At 48.8% G+C, this 17344-nt stretch overlaps 1 protein-coding gene across 1 annotated transcript in view; it reads right to left on the bottom strand.

Moving 5' to 3' along the window:
• Positions 1–9485: 9485 nt before the first annotated feature.
• The window catches only part of SLC15A4 (solute carrier family 15 member 4), a 28409-nt gene continuing 20550 nt past the window's right edge, over positions 9486–17344 (bottom strand). Inside the window, exons 7-8 of the mRNA XM_072722659.1 lie at positions 16130–16288; positions 9486–10481 (exon numbers count right to left, since the gene is read on the bottom strand). Of these exons, the coding sequence (XP_072578760.1) occupies positions 10333–10481; positions 16130–16288 (308 nt within the window). The 3' untranslated portion in view covers positions 9486–10332. The remainder of the gene's footprint in view (positions 10482–16129; positions 16289–17344) is intronic.

Raw genomic sequence — 17344 nt, 5'->3', positions numbered from 1 at the left:
GAGTCCCCTGCTCTGGGCCATGGTCTGAGGCTACACATGACGGCGTGAGATTGCACTGACCCGGAGACTCCACATGAGAGAATCACTCCCTTTGCGATCTCCCCGGAGGCCCAGGAGAAAGCCTGGGCCAGGTGCTAGCAGGGCATTAACACTGCTCCAACTCTCGCTTACTTTCATTTTTTAAGGGGCCAGCCATTGGTGGGGGACCATGTGTAGCTGTTTCTATGACATTTAATTTGACAATTGTCTCTCACTTAGTGTGTGGTTGTGGTTTTCCATTTAAGAGTGTGATATGATTTTCTTTTATAATAAATCATGTAAGGACACCCTCGGCACCCCTCTCCTGTGTGCCAGGCACCGGTCGGGGTCCTATGCACACATCCCCTTGTTTCACTCCCCTGACCACCTCACAAGGCAGGTACGATTATTCTCAGGCTCGGCAAAGGCCACAAGCACCTGGAGCCTCCTTCCTCAGCTAGAAAGTGGAGGGGCTGGGACTCGTCCTGGGGAATCTGCTCTTGGATCTGTTCCCTACCAGCACTCTGTGCTTGCTCTCACGGAGGTGGGACAAAACACATGGTTTAAGGAAAAATATTAATAATACTGGGCATTTTGGGATGAATCGTGTCCACCAAAACAATGTGTCCAAAGACCCAGGGCCAAACCCAGGATGTGTGAGTGTGAACTTATTTGGAAACAGGGTCTTTGCAGGTGGAATCAAGTGCTAGGTCAGGGTGGGCCCTGAGTCCAATAGCTGGGGTCCTCAGGGACAGGAAAGAAGATGCAGAGATGCAGAGGAAGACGGCCACGTAGCAACGGGGCAGAGACTGAACACAGGGTTGTGGCGGCCTCAGGAAGAGGCGAGGAAGGGTCCTCCCCCAGGGGCTTCAGAGGGCGCAGTCCTGCCCGCACTTTATCTTACACTGCTGGACTCTGGAGCCCTGAGACAACGAATTTCTGTTGTTTCAAGCCCCCAGTGTATGACACTTTGTCAGAACAGCCCTAGGAAGCCACATGTGGAGCGGCAAACTCACTGTGGTACCTGAACGAATGTGAGACCTGGAAGCACCATGGGCCACAGCTGGGCTCCGGGTTCCCCTTCCAGGACCACCTCTTTATTTTCAGGACTGTGGTCCCGCTGTCCTCCACTGACCCAGGCACACAACCAGTGTCCCAGATCCCCAGGCTTATACCCCTGGAGACCCCACTGTCGTGGTTTGCAAGCTTTAGCTCTGGGCTTTGTCACCATTTCCACAGGACACAGCCCACAGTTCAGTCCCCAGCATAGGAGTGCCCTCAAAGATTCACAGAGATACACCCAAAAGACAGCAGACCACCCCCTGGGCGGAGCCCCTGAGTGGCGTGCAGCACCGTGCTTGGCAATTAAATAAAAAGATCTTGCTTAGTGCTGGCAACTCACGGTGCTTTTGTTTTGAATGACCATAACGGACCAGCACCTCTCACATCAAGGGCCAGAAGCTCAGACCTTGCCTGGCCCAGGCAGGTGACATAAATACATTGTGTAGCCTGGTGGAAGCTGCATGTGTGCCTCCTCAATGAGGCAGGAGCTGTGAAAATCAGAAAGACACCCTTCCAAAAGAGGCAGCTCCCACTTATGCCCCAGGGACTGGAATCCCATCTTGACCTATTTTCTCATGTCTTCAGAGGCTTAGATTTAAAAAAAAAAAAAAAAAAAAAAAAAACACGTAAAATCTCCGGATTTTCCACTGTTGGCTGTAGTGGTTTGAGAGGTGTTTCCCCAAATTCACAATCTCCTAGATCCTCAGAATGTGACCTTATTTGGAAACAGGATCTTTGCAGATATAATTAAGGGAAGGATAGAGATGAGCTCACACTGGGTTGGGCTGGGCCCTAACCCCAATGCAAGAGTCTTTATCAGAGATCAAGAACACACAGAGACACACAGGAGAGGCCACAGGAAGACAGAGGCAGACACGGGAATGATTCCACACACTGGGTACACTAGAGCCCCCAGGAGCTGGAAGAGGCAGGAAGCATCCTCCCCTACAGTGTTCAGAAGGAACATGGCCCTTGTCCACACTTTGATGCCAGATCTCTGGTCTTCTGAATAGTGAGAGGATGAACTTCATTTGTTTTAAGCCACAAAGTTTGTAGTAATTTGGTGCAACAGCACCAGAAAGCTGATATATTGGGTGAATTTTTAAAAATACTCAAGCTTAGCCTTATGCAGGCTCAGGATCTTGACCCAGTCCAACCCTCAAAGGTGACTTTCTCCTTGAGGCCAGCAAGCGGATCTGACCACACCTGTTCCCAGAACCGCAGGGGTAAACCATGTCTGTCAAGACTCTCTGCCCTTAGAAGTGTTTCCATGGTTGACAGAGGGGAGGAGGCCTAGTATTTTCTCTCTCGGGAGAAGTGAAGGCATAGATAAGAGGGGTCTGTCTACGTCTACTCCACTGCCTGCAAGTGGACGGTCTTTGCTTCTGTGTGTGAGCCTCCCTTGCCCGAGAGGTTTTTCTGCAAACTCCCCAGGCTGGTTACTGGCTCAGTCCTCAGGACTGGACACTTCTCCCCTCCTTCAAAGCCTTTTTGGCAAAGGAGAAGCCTCTGGCTCCTGCCCTGGGTGTTTTCTGACTCCCCAGGGAGGGATGCCTGAGGACCTGCTCAGCCCTCATCCTTGGGTGACCTACCAGCAGACTGGGAGTGAAGGCCACATTTGGCAGTGGGGGATGGGACTGATGGATGAACTGTCCCCCTTTGCCCAGGCAGACACTTCTGGGATACATTTTAGATTTTTCCAAAGGACCCACAGAATCCAGGGCCAGGTACCTGTGGTGGCAGCAACCAACTTAGTGACTTGTCTCTCATCTGCTCCTTCCCTCTTCTCACTCCCCGTCCCCCACTGCTGCTCTGAGCCCCCACTGCAGGCTCTCTTCCAGACAGACACGGGCTCACAGACGTGGTTCTGCTCTCAAACTCAGGCTTACACTGTTAAGCAAGAACCAGCACATGATCCTTGATGTGTTACAAAAGAAAATCCACAACCTGCCAAACCCTCTTATGCTAAAGTAAAAAGAAAAAAAGAAAAACAAGACCCCACAAAACACAACTATATACTTGTGCTCGATCTCATCAGCCCTTGTTACAAGACCCTGTATGCAAGAAGTGTAATGAAGCTAAAGACAAATGCAACTTATATCAACCCTAATACATTTTAAGTGGTTCTCAATAATTTTGTTGACTTTGAACCTAAGAAGTTTCAGAAAACTCACTCAGATGACCATATGACATATAAACATTTTGGCGGATTCTATTTTTTGTCCTGATGCAAATTTCTTTAGTTTTTTAAAACTGAAATACAATTGCCACGCAACTTCATAAGTTTGAGGTGTACAATGTGTTGATTTGATACGTGTACATACTGCAATAGGATCACCACTGTCGTGTTAGCTAACACCTCTCTCACCTTACAGAATTACCAGTTCCTTCAAAGTTTGTAATACATCGTGGTTGGCTATAATCATTGTGATATGCATCATCTCCCCAGGATTTATTTATCTACTAGCTCCTAGAGCGTAGAGGCACTCAAAAATTCATTAGGCTTTGAAAATCACTTGCGGTTCCATTTTTAGCCACTAGATGGCAGGACAAACAAGAACTGGCAGATCCTAATGGGCTTAGTTGACAAGAAGGGGCAGGGGTCTACAGGCAAGTGGCCTTCTCCAAGTCTCTTTTTTTTTTTTTTAAGATTATTTATTTATTTATTCATACACACACACACACACACACAGAGGCAGAGGGAGAAGCAGGCTCCATGCATGCCTGACGTGGGACTCAATCCTGGGTCCCCAGGATCACGCCCTGGGCTGCAGGCGGCGCTAAACCACTGAGCCACCGGGGCTGCCCCGCCTTCTCCAAGTCTTGCTCTGCATTAACTGCCTCACCAGAGGGGATCATGCTACACTATCATCTTAAATTGTTTTCACCACAGACCTTACACTTTCAGACATGTTATTGTTCGCCTACATGTTTACTGTTTGTCTCCTTCAATATAACATGAGCTCCAGAAGAGCTGGGACTTTGTTCTATTCCTAGCTGCACTCCCTGAATTTAAAATAGATCCAAGTAGCTCAGAGGTATTTGTTGAATGGATGAATGATAGGAGTGACAGATGAATGTGACATTTGATCCACACTAATGGTCCAAGTCTCCTCGGACTTTCTTGTTTCCAAAAGCACCACGACTCACTGTGAATGAAAATCTGCACTTAATGTGGTGTCTGGGATGTTAGCAAACTGCTGAACTCCACAGTTTGGTTTATGTCTTTGAAATATCTGAGCCCTAAAGAGCAGTAAGCAAGTAGTCCTCTGGGTCTAACTAGCTTGGTTTGAGTTTAAAATCTAAAATGGCCAGCATAAATCTACTTGGAGGCTCCTGTGATCACGCCTGAAGGATGTCCATCCTTTCCAGCTCCAGGATCGACAAATGACTCATGTAGCAGTGAGACTGTAAATTCTGGTGAACTGAGGTTTCTTTAGATAAGTCACCCATTTGCAATTCGTCAAAGCAGTCAAAAGATTTTGCTGGGCTTCTGGGGAGTGCTGCACATGTTATACCCTGTGGACTGAGAAAGTGGGTGGACCTGAACAGCAGGGCCAGGATTAGGGTGAGGACAGTGAGGTTGAGTATTGCAGAGCAAGGAGCTTGTGGCCCCTCCTTCCATCTTCCAAACCACCAGTGGCATGACTCTGCCCTCTACTTCTGTCCTCACTTCTGATTCTGAATCTCCTGCTTCCCTTCTTCACTTATAAGGACCCTGTGATTCCAAATCTCCCCAGACAATCCAGAATAATTCCTACATCTCAAAATCCTGAACTTGATCACATCTGCAACGTCCCCTTTGCCACGTAAAGGAAACATATTCACAGGTTCCAGGGATTAGAACGCAGATATCTTTCAGGATGGTGGGTGGAGATTATTTAGCCTATGACAACGCCGATCTGAATTTTAGCCCACAGCTAACAGAATGGAGAAAAAACTCATCTATTGCTGGCACCCAAGAAAACTAATTATCTCTAAAAGGCCACCTCAAGGGCCATGTGCCACCATTTCTAACCTTCACTGCTGTGTGCAAGCCACAGGCCAGCTGTCCCATGTGCACCTGTTCATTTAAAATGTCAGGCAGTGGGAGTGGGGGGGGGGGGGTCGCGGGGGCAGTGACACTCTTCCTCTCACAGCAGGTTCCAGGTGGAGGCCAAGCCCCACCCCAAGGGCAGTGAGGGCGGCAAAGCCTTTACCATCTCAGCACATTTCTGCTTCAAAGATGTCCCCTGGTGACAGCCCCAGAGCTCCTCTTTCCCACTTCCCTGGTGGATTTTAAATTGCGGTGAGAACACGAAGAGCAGCCGTACGGATGAGCATTCTGCCTGGCAGAGACAGGATTCTAGTTGGAGCAGTGAGGGTAATAAAGCGCTGTTTAATCTGCCTTAATAAGCAGAGTAAATGTTTAACTATCAATTGATATAAATGGCCTGTTGTAATTTTCTTGACTTTGGGAACATACCACTTTTGTGCTCAGGATGTAAAAAAAAAATCAAGAGTCCTTGACCAAAAATGATAAGTTGACATGACTGTGCGTGTTTTCTGGCTGGTGTGCCGTGCTCGGCATCTGGGGGGCCTGACAGTATGGGATTCATGGGAGCACCCATGTTCTTCCTAATTCAGTTTCTCACATACGCTAGTTTGTTCATGTCCACATCTGTACCATGGGAATGTATGTGATAATATAAAGCATAAAAATTCATGTCTGGATCTGTCACGATATCTTTAATTTCGCTGGCTATTAGCACCAGTGGACCTAGAGGGAGTGATGGTAGCATTTCACCGAGTGTGTGTGCAAGGTACTTTGATGGATTAGGAACTTCTCCCGTGACATGTCAGAGCCTCACACAGTGGCTTCGACCTTCTGGAATCTGAGTTGCCGGCCAGCCACTGTGGCAGGCAGAGTAGCGGCACATGCAAACACCTAAAACCTGTGAACATGGCCATACAGGCACCAACTAGCTGGCTCTGAGAGATTTCTAGGCTGCAGAACCATCAGGGGATTCGTCTCCAGTGTGTTGATCCACCCAGGTGGTGGACCAGCATCAGGGTGGCCCCAGGTAGCTGTTGTGCTCAGGGCAAAGTCCCACACAGTGGAGGGTCTGGAACTATAGAAATTCCCCCCCCTCACACTCTGGAGGAGAGCCCCTCCTGCCTTTGGTGCTGCCGGTCACCATCGGCCTCCCGTGGCTTGTGGAGATGTCTCTCCAGTCTGTGCTAGTGGTACTTTGGATGCCTCCCTGGTGCTCGCTGCTCATGAGGATGCCAGTTGTACTGGATTCAGGGCCCACCTAACTCCAGAGTGACATCTTGATTTCCACTGGAAATAGGAAGATCCTATTTCCAGTAAGGCCACAATCATAGGCTCTGGGTGGACGTGACTTTTGGGGGACACCATTCACCCCAGTACCGCAGCCAGTTATTTCTCTGCCAGGACAGATACCAAGGGGGGGGGGGCGGGATCTACTACAAGCAGGGTCCAGGCTTCACACCCTCATGGCTGCATGTCTCACAGGGCCCACTTGGCCCTGCATGCACACCTGTGGGCAGCACCCAGTGTTTTCACACCCTTCTCCATCCCTTGCATTTCTGCTTAGGTTTCTGCTAACAGAGTTGAGGACACAGAGGCAGTATCCTCGACATACCGGGGCTCCTGTGTGCAGGTTTACGTCATGCCACATGCAAGGGGCCTCCAAACATTCCCACCTTGACTCTTCTTCCCTCTCAGGGGACCTGAGTCCTGCCCACCTGAGGCAGGGAGGACATCACTTTGGTGTCCAGCACTCTGCCACATCCCACATATCTCCTCATATAGAAGCTGAAATCTCCTAAAGCTTCTGATTCTCCATTCTGTAAGAGTTAGAATGACCACAAAGACCTCCCTTTGCCTGGTACTCTCGGAGGAAGGAGGAGGGCCGGGAGAGAAAGAAGACAGAAATGGAAAGAAGGGAGGGACAGATCGGAGGACCACCTCTGCCCCCACAGCCCGTGCTACAAGCCCCCTCCCTCTGGGTCCCTTCAGGGCAAGTGGGCACCTTGTCCACCTGCACAGCCAATGCCCTGCAGCTGGGCTCACCACTCCGCAGAAGGCGGTCATCCCACTTGGCAGGGATGTGGGGCAGACGCTCTCTCTCCAGGAAACACTCCTCCACCCTCACCTCCTTGACCTCAGGTCCTGGGAGCAGCCAGGGTTGGATCCTTCTCAGGGAGGCTCAGGCATCAAGCATCACCTCCCCACAGATGACTCCGAACATGGATCTCCAGCCCCAAGGAGTCAGCAGTCAGGTGGAGAGCCCTGATGGACATGTCCAGGGAGGTCTCCAAGCTTGAACTCCATATGTGTTACTAGTGACTGAGATGCTGATCTGATTTTAGGAACAAGTGCTGAGGGCAGCTGGCCCTGGGCCTGCCGGCAGTTAGGGAAGGTGGTGGAGGCTGTGCCAGTGGCAGGTTGCAAATGCTGGAGTCCTGCAGGCCAAGGGGCTGACCGTGCACTTCTCAAAAACACCAGGCAGTCTGTCACCTCCTTGGCTCCTGATCTGGCCCATTTTGCTGGGTCCCGAAGTCTCTGGAAAATCAGCAGGGCATAGAGGAGAAAGGACAGGGTTCCTGCAAGGTCCCTTCCCTGCCCTCCGGGAGCCTGTGACTCTGTGATGCGGAAGCTCCACAGAGCAATGCTGGTTTGGAGGGCTGGGTAAAGTGTGTTGGACAGATGTAACCCCCAGCTAACACCGCGATGGCTTCCCTTCCAAGGAGCCGTGGGCTTGCGGCCGATCTGAAAATTAGCAAACGCTGATTTTTCAGTTATGTGGCGTTGTCTCATGTGACTATCTTCCCCCTTTGCTCTCTAGTTTGTACTTCTCACTTAATATGTTCTGTTTCAATCAGGCACCCTGTTTCCTCAAAAAGGCCCTGTTTCCAAAAGAGCAAGGTGTTAAACATTCTAAAGCATTTGCTCCAAGGACTTCATTCAACTGGAAAGCGCCCCTACAATACTGGGCCTATTTTAATAACAGTGAATCACATGGTGTACACAGCAATCTCAGATCTCAGGTTATGACAGCACTGTGTTCCTCTTAAATGTGCTTTGATTTTTAAGTGATGGGGTCATTCTGCACCAATGGAACACTTTGGTATCAGATTCCAGAGAATCTGGCAGCCAGTGGGGGCCACTGCAGTCCTGCGAGGTCACACAGAGGACAATGTGTTCCCATCCACTGACAAGGGGCATCTCAACCTCTGCCCAGTGAGGTGGCAGGATGCTCCACTGGACACCATCCCCCACCTCCCCAGGTCCCAGAGAGACAGCAGGACATACGGACTGGGCCATACCTGAACGTCATGGACAGGCTTCACAGGTCCCTTTGAAACCAAAATAAGGTTCTGTTCCCACAAGCTCGTGTGGGAAAGCTCCGTCTTATTAAAACCTCCTCTATGAGTCTGCTCCAGATACTGGGGAGAAATGAAGAGCCCCACCCTGCACACCCTCAACAGATAAGGCAGGCGGGAGCGTCTTCAAATGGAGCGCGAGCGTTGGCCCTCCGAGGCTGACACCAATGAGCTAAAGACATATCCCATCTTCAGGGTACAGCATTTCTAAAGTCTCCCATGACAGGATATTGGTTTTGTGTATTTTTTTTTAATCTATTACTGCTTAGCGCCATAGGGTGAACCCGATCACCTACAACCTAATTCAGCTGAGACAGCCTATAAGGCTGTCCTTCTGACTGCTTTGTCAGCCCTCCAATGACCTGGGGAGACTTTCCTGGATGGCCTGGACAGATCCAGGGATGCTCACAGGACATGTGTCCAGGGCGTAAACACTGTCAAGTGCACGGGGTAGGGACCGCCTGTCCCCATCACCCAACCCTCTCTTCCCTTTCCCCGCCACTTCCTTCAGTGGGTTAACAGTGTGGGTTAACAGTTTTCAGTATATCCTGAAGACATAAACTGTATCTCTAGTGGACACTATTTCTGAGGGTGGTGCTTTTCACCCCAGACTCACACTGTCAGCCCCACTGACAACTGGTCATCTGTCTTCGCTCTGCCTGAACTCCACCAGTCAGAGGACTTCCTTATGGTTTTCCATACTTCCTATTACATACAAACAAATAACAGAGCAGGGGTTTTGTGTTCATTTTTTCCTCCAGGTATAAAACTGTATTTTAATACAGAGCAGGCTTAAGAATCACTACGTTGGAAAAATCAAAGAGCTGTGACAAGATCAGGTATTAGAATTCTTGTCAATTTTTGATTCAAGAAACTGCACCTCCCACGTGGCAGTTTATGAACCCCTATAACGTCCAAAGCCAAAAAAGGGAAAACCAGGTATAAACCACGAAGAGAAGTAGTTAATGGGTCTCACATTTGAGGGACTTTTCATAATAAAGTTATACCAAAAATACAGCAACAGATAAAGAACAGTTTATTTGACAAAATTAGAACCCCCACATCCATGTAAGAGAACAATACAAAAGCCGGTGACTATCACACAGTTGAAATTCACAGGTAACGTTTAACACTGCCAACGGTCTTGAATGACACTAATTCTGTTCAAAGTAAGGTAACATTTCTCCATGACTGGTCTTCAAGCTCAAAGGCGTCCAAAAGGAAATGTCACAGGAGGACAGACTAAGCAAGGTTTAAAATACCCTGTAAGTTGCTTTGTAGCTTAGTTAGGACACATGGTCTTAAATAGGTCCTGATGCAAGCTCTTAAGAAAAAAATTCAACGTCAAGAGTTGAAAAGGTAAGTCATTTCTGAAGCAGCAGATGAAATACGCCCAGTACCAGCCTGTGCTGACAAGCCAGCAGTGGCAAGATTGGTGGCTTATGAGAGACCTTCACACAAAATCTCCGCAGCATCAGATTACATTTTTCTCTCTTAAAAAGCCCTCCTATTTCTCAAGATAAGATGTTTATTAATGAAAAAGGGGGAAAAAAAAGTGAGATCATCCTGTCTGCGGGGAGGGAATGGTCACCCTCGTCTAACACGGGAAGACACCGACCAACACACTCGCAGTCTCCTCGAGCCCCTATCACCTTGCCACAGCTTCTGTCGAGGAGGAGCTTCGCATCTGCTCCAGGGGGCCCCGTGTGATGGGAGACCACAGAAAGGCACTTACCCAGCTCATCTGGGAGAACACGACAAACAGTCTAGGTGCCGCATGTGCACGGTCAGCAAGGTGGAGAAGCATCTCCTGCTTGGTGCATGGCCACCTACGGTCCACCAGACATGGCCTCGGGGGTATCAGGTCCTCCGGCTGGCAGGTACCCCATTTGCCCGTGACCGTTGCCGGTCGTACCTCACAGAAACAATCAGGAAAAGCAGGAGGGTGGCTCCCTGAATCGCAGCCAGGAGAAAGAAGTAGTAGTTCAGATGGCAGCCATTGATATTGCCTAAGAAGACACAAGAGAGAAACACATCAGATGCACTTAGGGACTTCTCAAGATTTTATCTATTATGTTTGGTTCCTATCAAGGTCAGGGTGATTTTTAACTGCAGTTATTAAAAAAGAAAGGAAATGAAAAAAATTATATCTTTGTAATTCAAAACACACAAGTATTTTGTTTCTAAAACTACAGCAAAAGTCACTCTGAAGCCAGCTGTGTGTCTACCCCAGGCTCTGGACCGCAGTCTCTGGCATGAACCACACTCCCTGCTCCTCAAACGTCTCCCCGCTGGACGACAGAGGGATGAGGCCAAAGCCCCCGGCCATGGGAATGCAGTGACAAGGCCTATTTCTGACCACATCCTCCAGAGAATCCATGAAATGGGCTGAAGAGAATCTGAGGAGGTGAATGAGGTGAGCGTCCACTGGTCACAACTGAAACCATGTGGAGAAAGTCTTTTTTTTTTTTCCTTAAATTTTTCCAGTGCAGAAAGTTTGGGGAAAGTGAAAAAACCACCCCACTGTGTTCCTGCCCCCACCCTAGAAGCAAACACTGGACGGGATGGTGTTTCGTCTTTTCCAGCAGCTCCCTCCCCTTTAGGACTGACAGCTGGCCTAGCGTGGACAGCTGTTCCAAGGAGGCCATCCTCATGCCGATCCTGAAAGCCATGTTCTCCACGGCTCGGGTCTAGAATCTGGATCCTTATCAACACACTTCGATACAGCTCGGATGCCATGTCTAGTCAGGAGTTCTGGATGCTTTGTGCCATTCAGTAATTCAGGTATAGTGAGCACCCTCCAACACATGTGCCTTTCACAAGCTAGGGCGGGTAGCTGACATACACTCCACATACTACACGTAGATAGTGTGTTTTTAAAACTCTTCTCCCAAATGTTCAGGTTTTAGCATCCTCAAGGTGATACAGGGACACACTTCATCTCAGCAGCTAACCTACTGAATGTCTGACTTTGGCCCAAGCACTAAGCATGGCCTTTCGCACACATTGTTCCGTTTAGCTCCCAATACATCCCAACTAGGCTGAAGAGGTTAGAGTCACAGACCCTGAAGCTCAACCAACAAAGCTCAAAGCCAAGAGGCCTGCTATATCTGGGCTGTTTCCCCATCTGTGAAACGGGGAAAACATAGCAGCTAGCAGACAGTGTCATCGTGAAGGCCAAATGTGCAGGTAACATACCCAACACTGGACCCAGGACGCACTAAGGCTGTACTGTCGCCTGCCTGTTACCATCCTCACTGTACATGTGGGTCCAGGACCGTCAGGTCTGTGAACTGGGAGGCTTTCTGATGCAGAACCGAGTTTTCAAGGCACCACTTACCACAACCACTCAATGTGGAGAAGTAAGAATGTATTGAAATACGATGTTCGTATTGAGGCATTCAGAGCCACTCACAGCACGTCACCCTGAGCTCCCTACAAAGCCTGACCCCCATCGCCATGGCCCACAAGTGTCCTACCATTTACACCATTTGTCACCAACTGAAAAGGCTGACACATTTCTTGACAGATGAGCAAAGAGATGTACTTGGTCAGCAGTGTCTCCAGAGAAAGCTGTTCTCTCTCACGTGTATCACACGCAGCTCTCTGATTCGCTTAATTTAAAAATCGAGGCTTCCATTTGTCTGAAGGGCTTTGGAAAGCTGGGTTACTCTGGAACTTCCCTTCTGTGTCTGAACAAGTACTAATGGCCAATGTTTTATGGTGCTTGTATTTGTAAGCGCAATCAAGGATCTATATAACACACATTTGTACAAGCACTCAAGCAGGCTGCAGAAAACAGTGACTTCCCGCATCGATTGGTTTGGGAAGGGATCTGGTAATACCCAAATTTCTAGCAGACCATCTACAACAGATAGTTAAGAATGGTGACTGATTAAAAAAAAAAAAAAAAAAAAAAACGGTGACTGAGCCCCTACTGTGTGCTGGGCTCTGTCTCAGGTACTGGGAGGCCTGCACACCCCGTGGAGCCCAGGGTACACTGTCACCACTGCTGTGTTAGCTCCGTGCTACCAGAGGAGATTGCTGTCAGGATAACAATGACGTCATTCTACGCACTGATACTGAAACATGCATCTCCCCAAATTAAGGAGTCATTTAAAAGTTGTGAAGCTTGGGCACCCAGGTGGCCAGTTGGTTAAATGTCTGCCTTTGGCTCAGGTCATGATCCTGGGCTCCCCTGGGATTGAGCACTCCACTGAGCTCTCTGCACAGCAGGGGGGGGGGGGGGGCTCTGCTGCTCCCTCTTCCCCTCCCCACTACTCACTCTCTCTCAAATAAATACATTTCAGAACTTCTGAAGCTCACAGCTGGCATACCAAGAGAACTACACGCTGTTTTCCCTCTTTGGGTTGACCTGTGTGGGATTAGGAAGGGTGTTCAGAAGCCAGTTCACTACCTGTAAGCAGTCACCCTGTACTTCCTTGGGCTTCTTCGCAGACCTAAAGGTAGTAAACTCTGGGTGACAGATTCCTGGGCCCAGGAGCAACAATCTCACACAATGTCCCCAGACACACGTGCAAGAAGGTCCTTAGTGGCTTTACTCATGACAGCCTCAAACTGGAAACATCACACCCAGCAAGAGCAGATCAGATCAGTGAACTGTGACTGACTCATCCACCAGCTACTCCTCAGAAGAAAGCAGTTACAGGGGATGATTCACAGATGTGTGGAATGGAGCTGGCCACAGCAGCACAAAATCAGCAGAGTCCACAGGGCCTGACATTGCAGAACATGGTGGTGAGTGGACAGGGTACACTGGGCCACAGGGAAGCCCCCTGAAATGTCCTGCATCCTGATCTGGATTAAATATGTTTCAAATTGTGCTTAAGACTGGTGTGCTTTGGGCAGCCTGGGTGGCTCAGCAGTTTAGCACCTCCTTCAGCCTAGGGCGTCGTGATCCTGGAGACCCGGAATCCAGTCCCACGTCAGGCTCCCTGCATGGACCCTGCTTCTCCTACTGCCTGTGTCTCTGCCTCTCTCTCTCTCTAATAAATAAATAAAATCCTTGGAAAAAAAAAAAAAAAAAAAAGACTGGTGTGCTTTAGGGGAGCCTGGGGGCTCAGTGGTTCAGTGTCTGACTCACTTCTGGCTTAAGTAGTGACCATAGGGTCATGGGATTTAGCCCTGCATTGGGGTGTGTGTGTGTGGGGGGGTGTTCCCTGCTCAGCATGGGATACGCTTGAGGATTTTCTCTCTCTAGAAAAAATAACAGATCTTTAAAAAAATCCTTAGGCACCTGGGTGGCTCAGTGGTTGAACGTCCGACTTTAGCCCAGGTTGTGATCCTGGGGTCCTGGGACTGAGTCCCGCATCAGGCTCTCCACAAGGAGCCTCCTTCTCCCTCTATGTCTCTATCTCTCTCTGCGTCTCATGAATAAATAAAATCTTAAAAAAAAAAAAAATCCTTAAAAAAAGATAAAGATTGCTGTGCTTTAGTCTGAATTATCCTAGATCTAAATGATGATGTTCATGAAAACCTGGCCTCCTGAGAGAACAAGTACAGAAGGGAATGGTGTAAGAACAGGGGCTCTTCCACCACACCACATTCCTGTAACTACACAGGATGCTCTAAATCTACCTGCTTCCTTCTTCAGCAACCTGAACCCATATACAGAAAGGAAGCTGTGGAAGAGCAGAGCCAGGAAGAGCACAGTCCGTGTAGAGACACACACAGAGCCCAGGATGACACCTGCCACTCCTTCTACTGAAGCAAGATTTTATTCTAGTGTGGGGGGTGGGGGCTTACCTGGTCCCATCCTCCCCCCAAATCCCCAGTGGGAGGGAGCTGAGAGGAGCTGCCTGACCCCCTGGGCACTTCCCACATCCGCATCCTCTTCTTGGCAAGTGGGCTGCAAGCATGGTTCACTGAACCTCTTCTCACAGGTGTGAAAATAAGGACAGGACAGGTCTCCTCGTGCCACGAGATGTGGTGTGGGGCTGTTCTAGGACACTGCTATGAAAATAACACTAACACACAGGATCCAGCTTAAACCCCATGTCTGTGCCATGCCTGACAAGTGGAGATGAACGTCACAATGGATGGGCTGGAAGCCACCTTGTCAGAAGTCAAGGGCCAATGACAGTAAAGTCAGAGATACTAAATCAGCAACGAGGGGCTGAAATCACTAAAATTAATCTTTCAGAATACGCTGAAAAATAAAACAAAGAAACAGAAGAATCACAGAGTTCTGGTCTCTGTGGCAAAGCTTTCTCTGAAGGTTTGTCCTGTACGCAGAAAAACAGATCACAGGACACCAAGAATCCACGAAAATTCCCAGAAGCCACCATGCACCTGTTTCCTATTCCACAGCTGCTTATTGTCCAAGGGGCCCAGGAATAAACACCAAAGCCCCAGAGCCTCCTGCTCTCTTCAAAACAACCAGACCTGAGCCAGCCGTGAATATGCTCTGACAGCTGGAACGCAGTGTGGCCAAGGCCCAAGGGCTTTGAGGGTGGCTTAGGTTTCTAGAAGTTACCCTGGGACTCCATATCCTAAACTCACCCGAGGACAGGAATTTTTTTTTTTTTGAAAGATTTTATTTATTTATTCATGAGAGACACAGAGAGAGAGAGGCAGAGACACAGGCAGAGGGAGAAGCAGGCTCCACGCAGGGAGGCCGATGTGGGACTCGAGCCCGGAATCCAGGATCATGTCCTGAGCCGAAGGCAGATGCTCAATCACTGAGCCACTCAGGCATCCGTGAGGACAGGAATTTTAACTCAATCTGGGAAGGGCCTTTGGAATTCTGTATTTTCTTGGGGAAAGTCCCCCGGCTTTCATCAGAGTTACATGGGGATTTATTACCTAAAAGTAGAAACCTTCACATCCTGCATCCAGTTAAAAGCTACCATAAATTGGGAAACAGCAAAACTCTCATCTTTTTTGAGTGATTTTGCTCAGCGCCCCGATATGCCACCTAACAGCATCAGCTATAAAATCCCCTCATGATGGTCACCAGTCATAGCTGTGATTAAAGTAAGGAAATTATCTGTCCATGTTATTAAAGGCGGAGAATTTGGGACGCCTGGGTGGCTCAGTGGTTGAGCGTCTGCCTTCGGCCCAGGGCGTGATCCTGGAGTCCCTGTATCAAGTCCCACACTGGGCTCCCAGTATGGAGCCTGCTTCTCCCTCTGCCTGTGTCTCTGGCTCTCTCTCTCTCTGTGCATCTCTCATGAATAAATAAATAAGACCTTTAAAAAAAAAATAAAAATAAAGCAGAGAATTTAAAGGTATTGTCAGAAAAAAGCAAAAAAAACAAATACAAACCCAGGTAAATAAAAGGAACTTGGTGATACAGACTCTATTTGCCTCACAAAGATCGTGGCAGATATTAGGTGGAAAAGGCAGCCTACTAATGAAGGAGATTTCAAGTAAGTGGCAGCCCTGCAGACCCAGCACACTTGGCTGAGGCACATCTGTCCCCGCAACAGAATGAGGCTCATCTGTGTCCCAACAAACTCGTGAGGATGTGGGAGATCAGGTGGGGAGTAGTCTCAGGCAGCTCCAGGACCTATACATTAGCAGCTCCTGAGCGGCTGTGCTCTGCTAACACGACCACAAACACTTGGGACACCCGCTGCAGCCCAAGCCCAGGTCCTGTCAGGGGCCATGTTCAAACACACAGTGCAGCCCTTACCAAAGTCTGTGTGGTTGCTCATCCACCCGATGGCTTTGATGGACACCAGCTCCAACAGTCCAGACCCCACGAAAGAGCCGACACCAGAGAAGAAGAAGAACAAGCCCATTATGGCGCTCTGCATGGATTTGGGGGCAGCTGAATAGGCGAATTCTAGACCTATAAAAAGAAGAGGATGGTTTCCATGAGAGGAGGGCTGACCCCCTGCCTACATACGGCGGGATTAGCAGGGGCCCCACTTGGGGACTTGGGAAAGCGAGGCAGCTCCCTTCCCTATTTGGAAGACTGTATTTAACACAAGGTCAAGAAATCAAGGGCCCCTTCTATTCACTGTGAGTCTTTCAAGTCATGGAGCAAAACGTCAATTTGTTGCTCTCAAACTTAAGGGTTATTAACATCTGACTTGTTGGCTCTAGTATTTCTTCATCTGAGGGTTAAAGAAGCAACTAAGGAGACTGAAAACAATGTATACAGACTAAAATGGGGATTCTATGTAAGACTTCTATCTTAAAGGCAATAGGTTTTAAAATAATTTCAACATGGACATCTAAAAATTCTGATTTTTATAACAACTGCATGTAGAGATTTATAACGTACTCCGAATGAAGGACCAGTCTGATTTATTTCCTTTACAGATTCATGAGTCCATTCTGCTGAGTCTGGTGAAGGTGAGGAGGAAGAACCACCACCTACATCCCCCGACAATAGATCGGCTCTGGTCATCATGAATTTTCTCCCTCCCATCCAGCATCCGGGAACAGGTCTGCACACCATGAACTTGTCCACACCCCACAGAACCTTGCTCATAGGAGAGGCCTATGCGAACAGCTTTTAGGAATCAGGTCTGCCGCCTGCACAAAGCTGACCTCACACACTCAAGAGCTCTGGTGGCTTGGCTGCTGCAGTGTGACCAAAGAGCTGAGGTTAGGAAGTATCCAACCCGGGAGAAACCACCCACCACAGGCTCTTCCTCCTCCTTTCTCCTGTGGCATCTCCAAGGCAACAGACGATGTCATGGACATGTCTTTGGGAACCCTGTTTTTATATCTAGAAACGAGAACCTCAGCCAGGGTACCACTGAACAACTCACACCATGAACCACAACTGTTGCCATGAAACAAAAGGGGCAGCAGGGCATTTGTGTCTCCGTGCATTCTAACAGGGTGTGTACAAGACACCATGCTCCTGTTCATTTAGGCTCCTTCGAGCCCCAGA

The sequence above is a fragment of the Vulpes vulpes genome, chromosome 10 (genome assembly GCF_048418805.1).
Source record: "Vulpes vulpes isolate BD-2025 chromosome 10, VulVul3, whole genome shotgun sequence".
Lineage (NCBI taxonomy): Eukaryota > Metazoa > Chordata > Mammalia > Carnivora > Canidae > Vulpes > Vulpes vulpes.
This window is presented reverse-complemented; position numbering and strand designations above follow the sequence as displayed.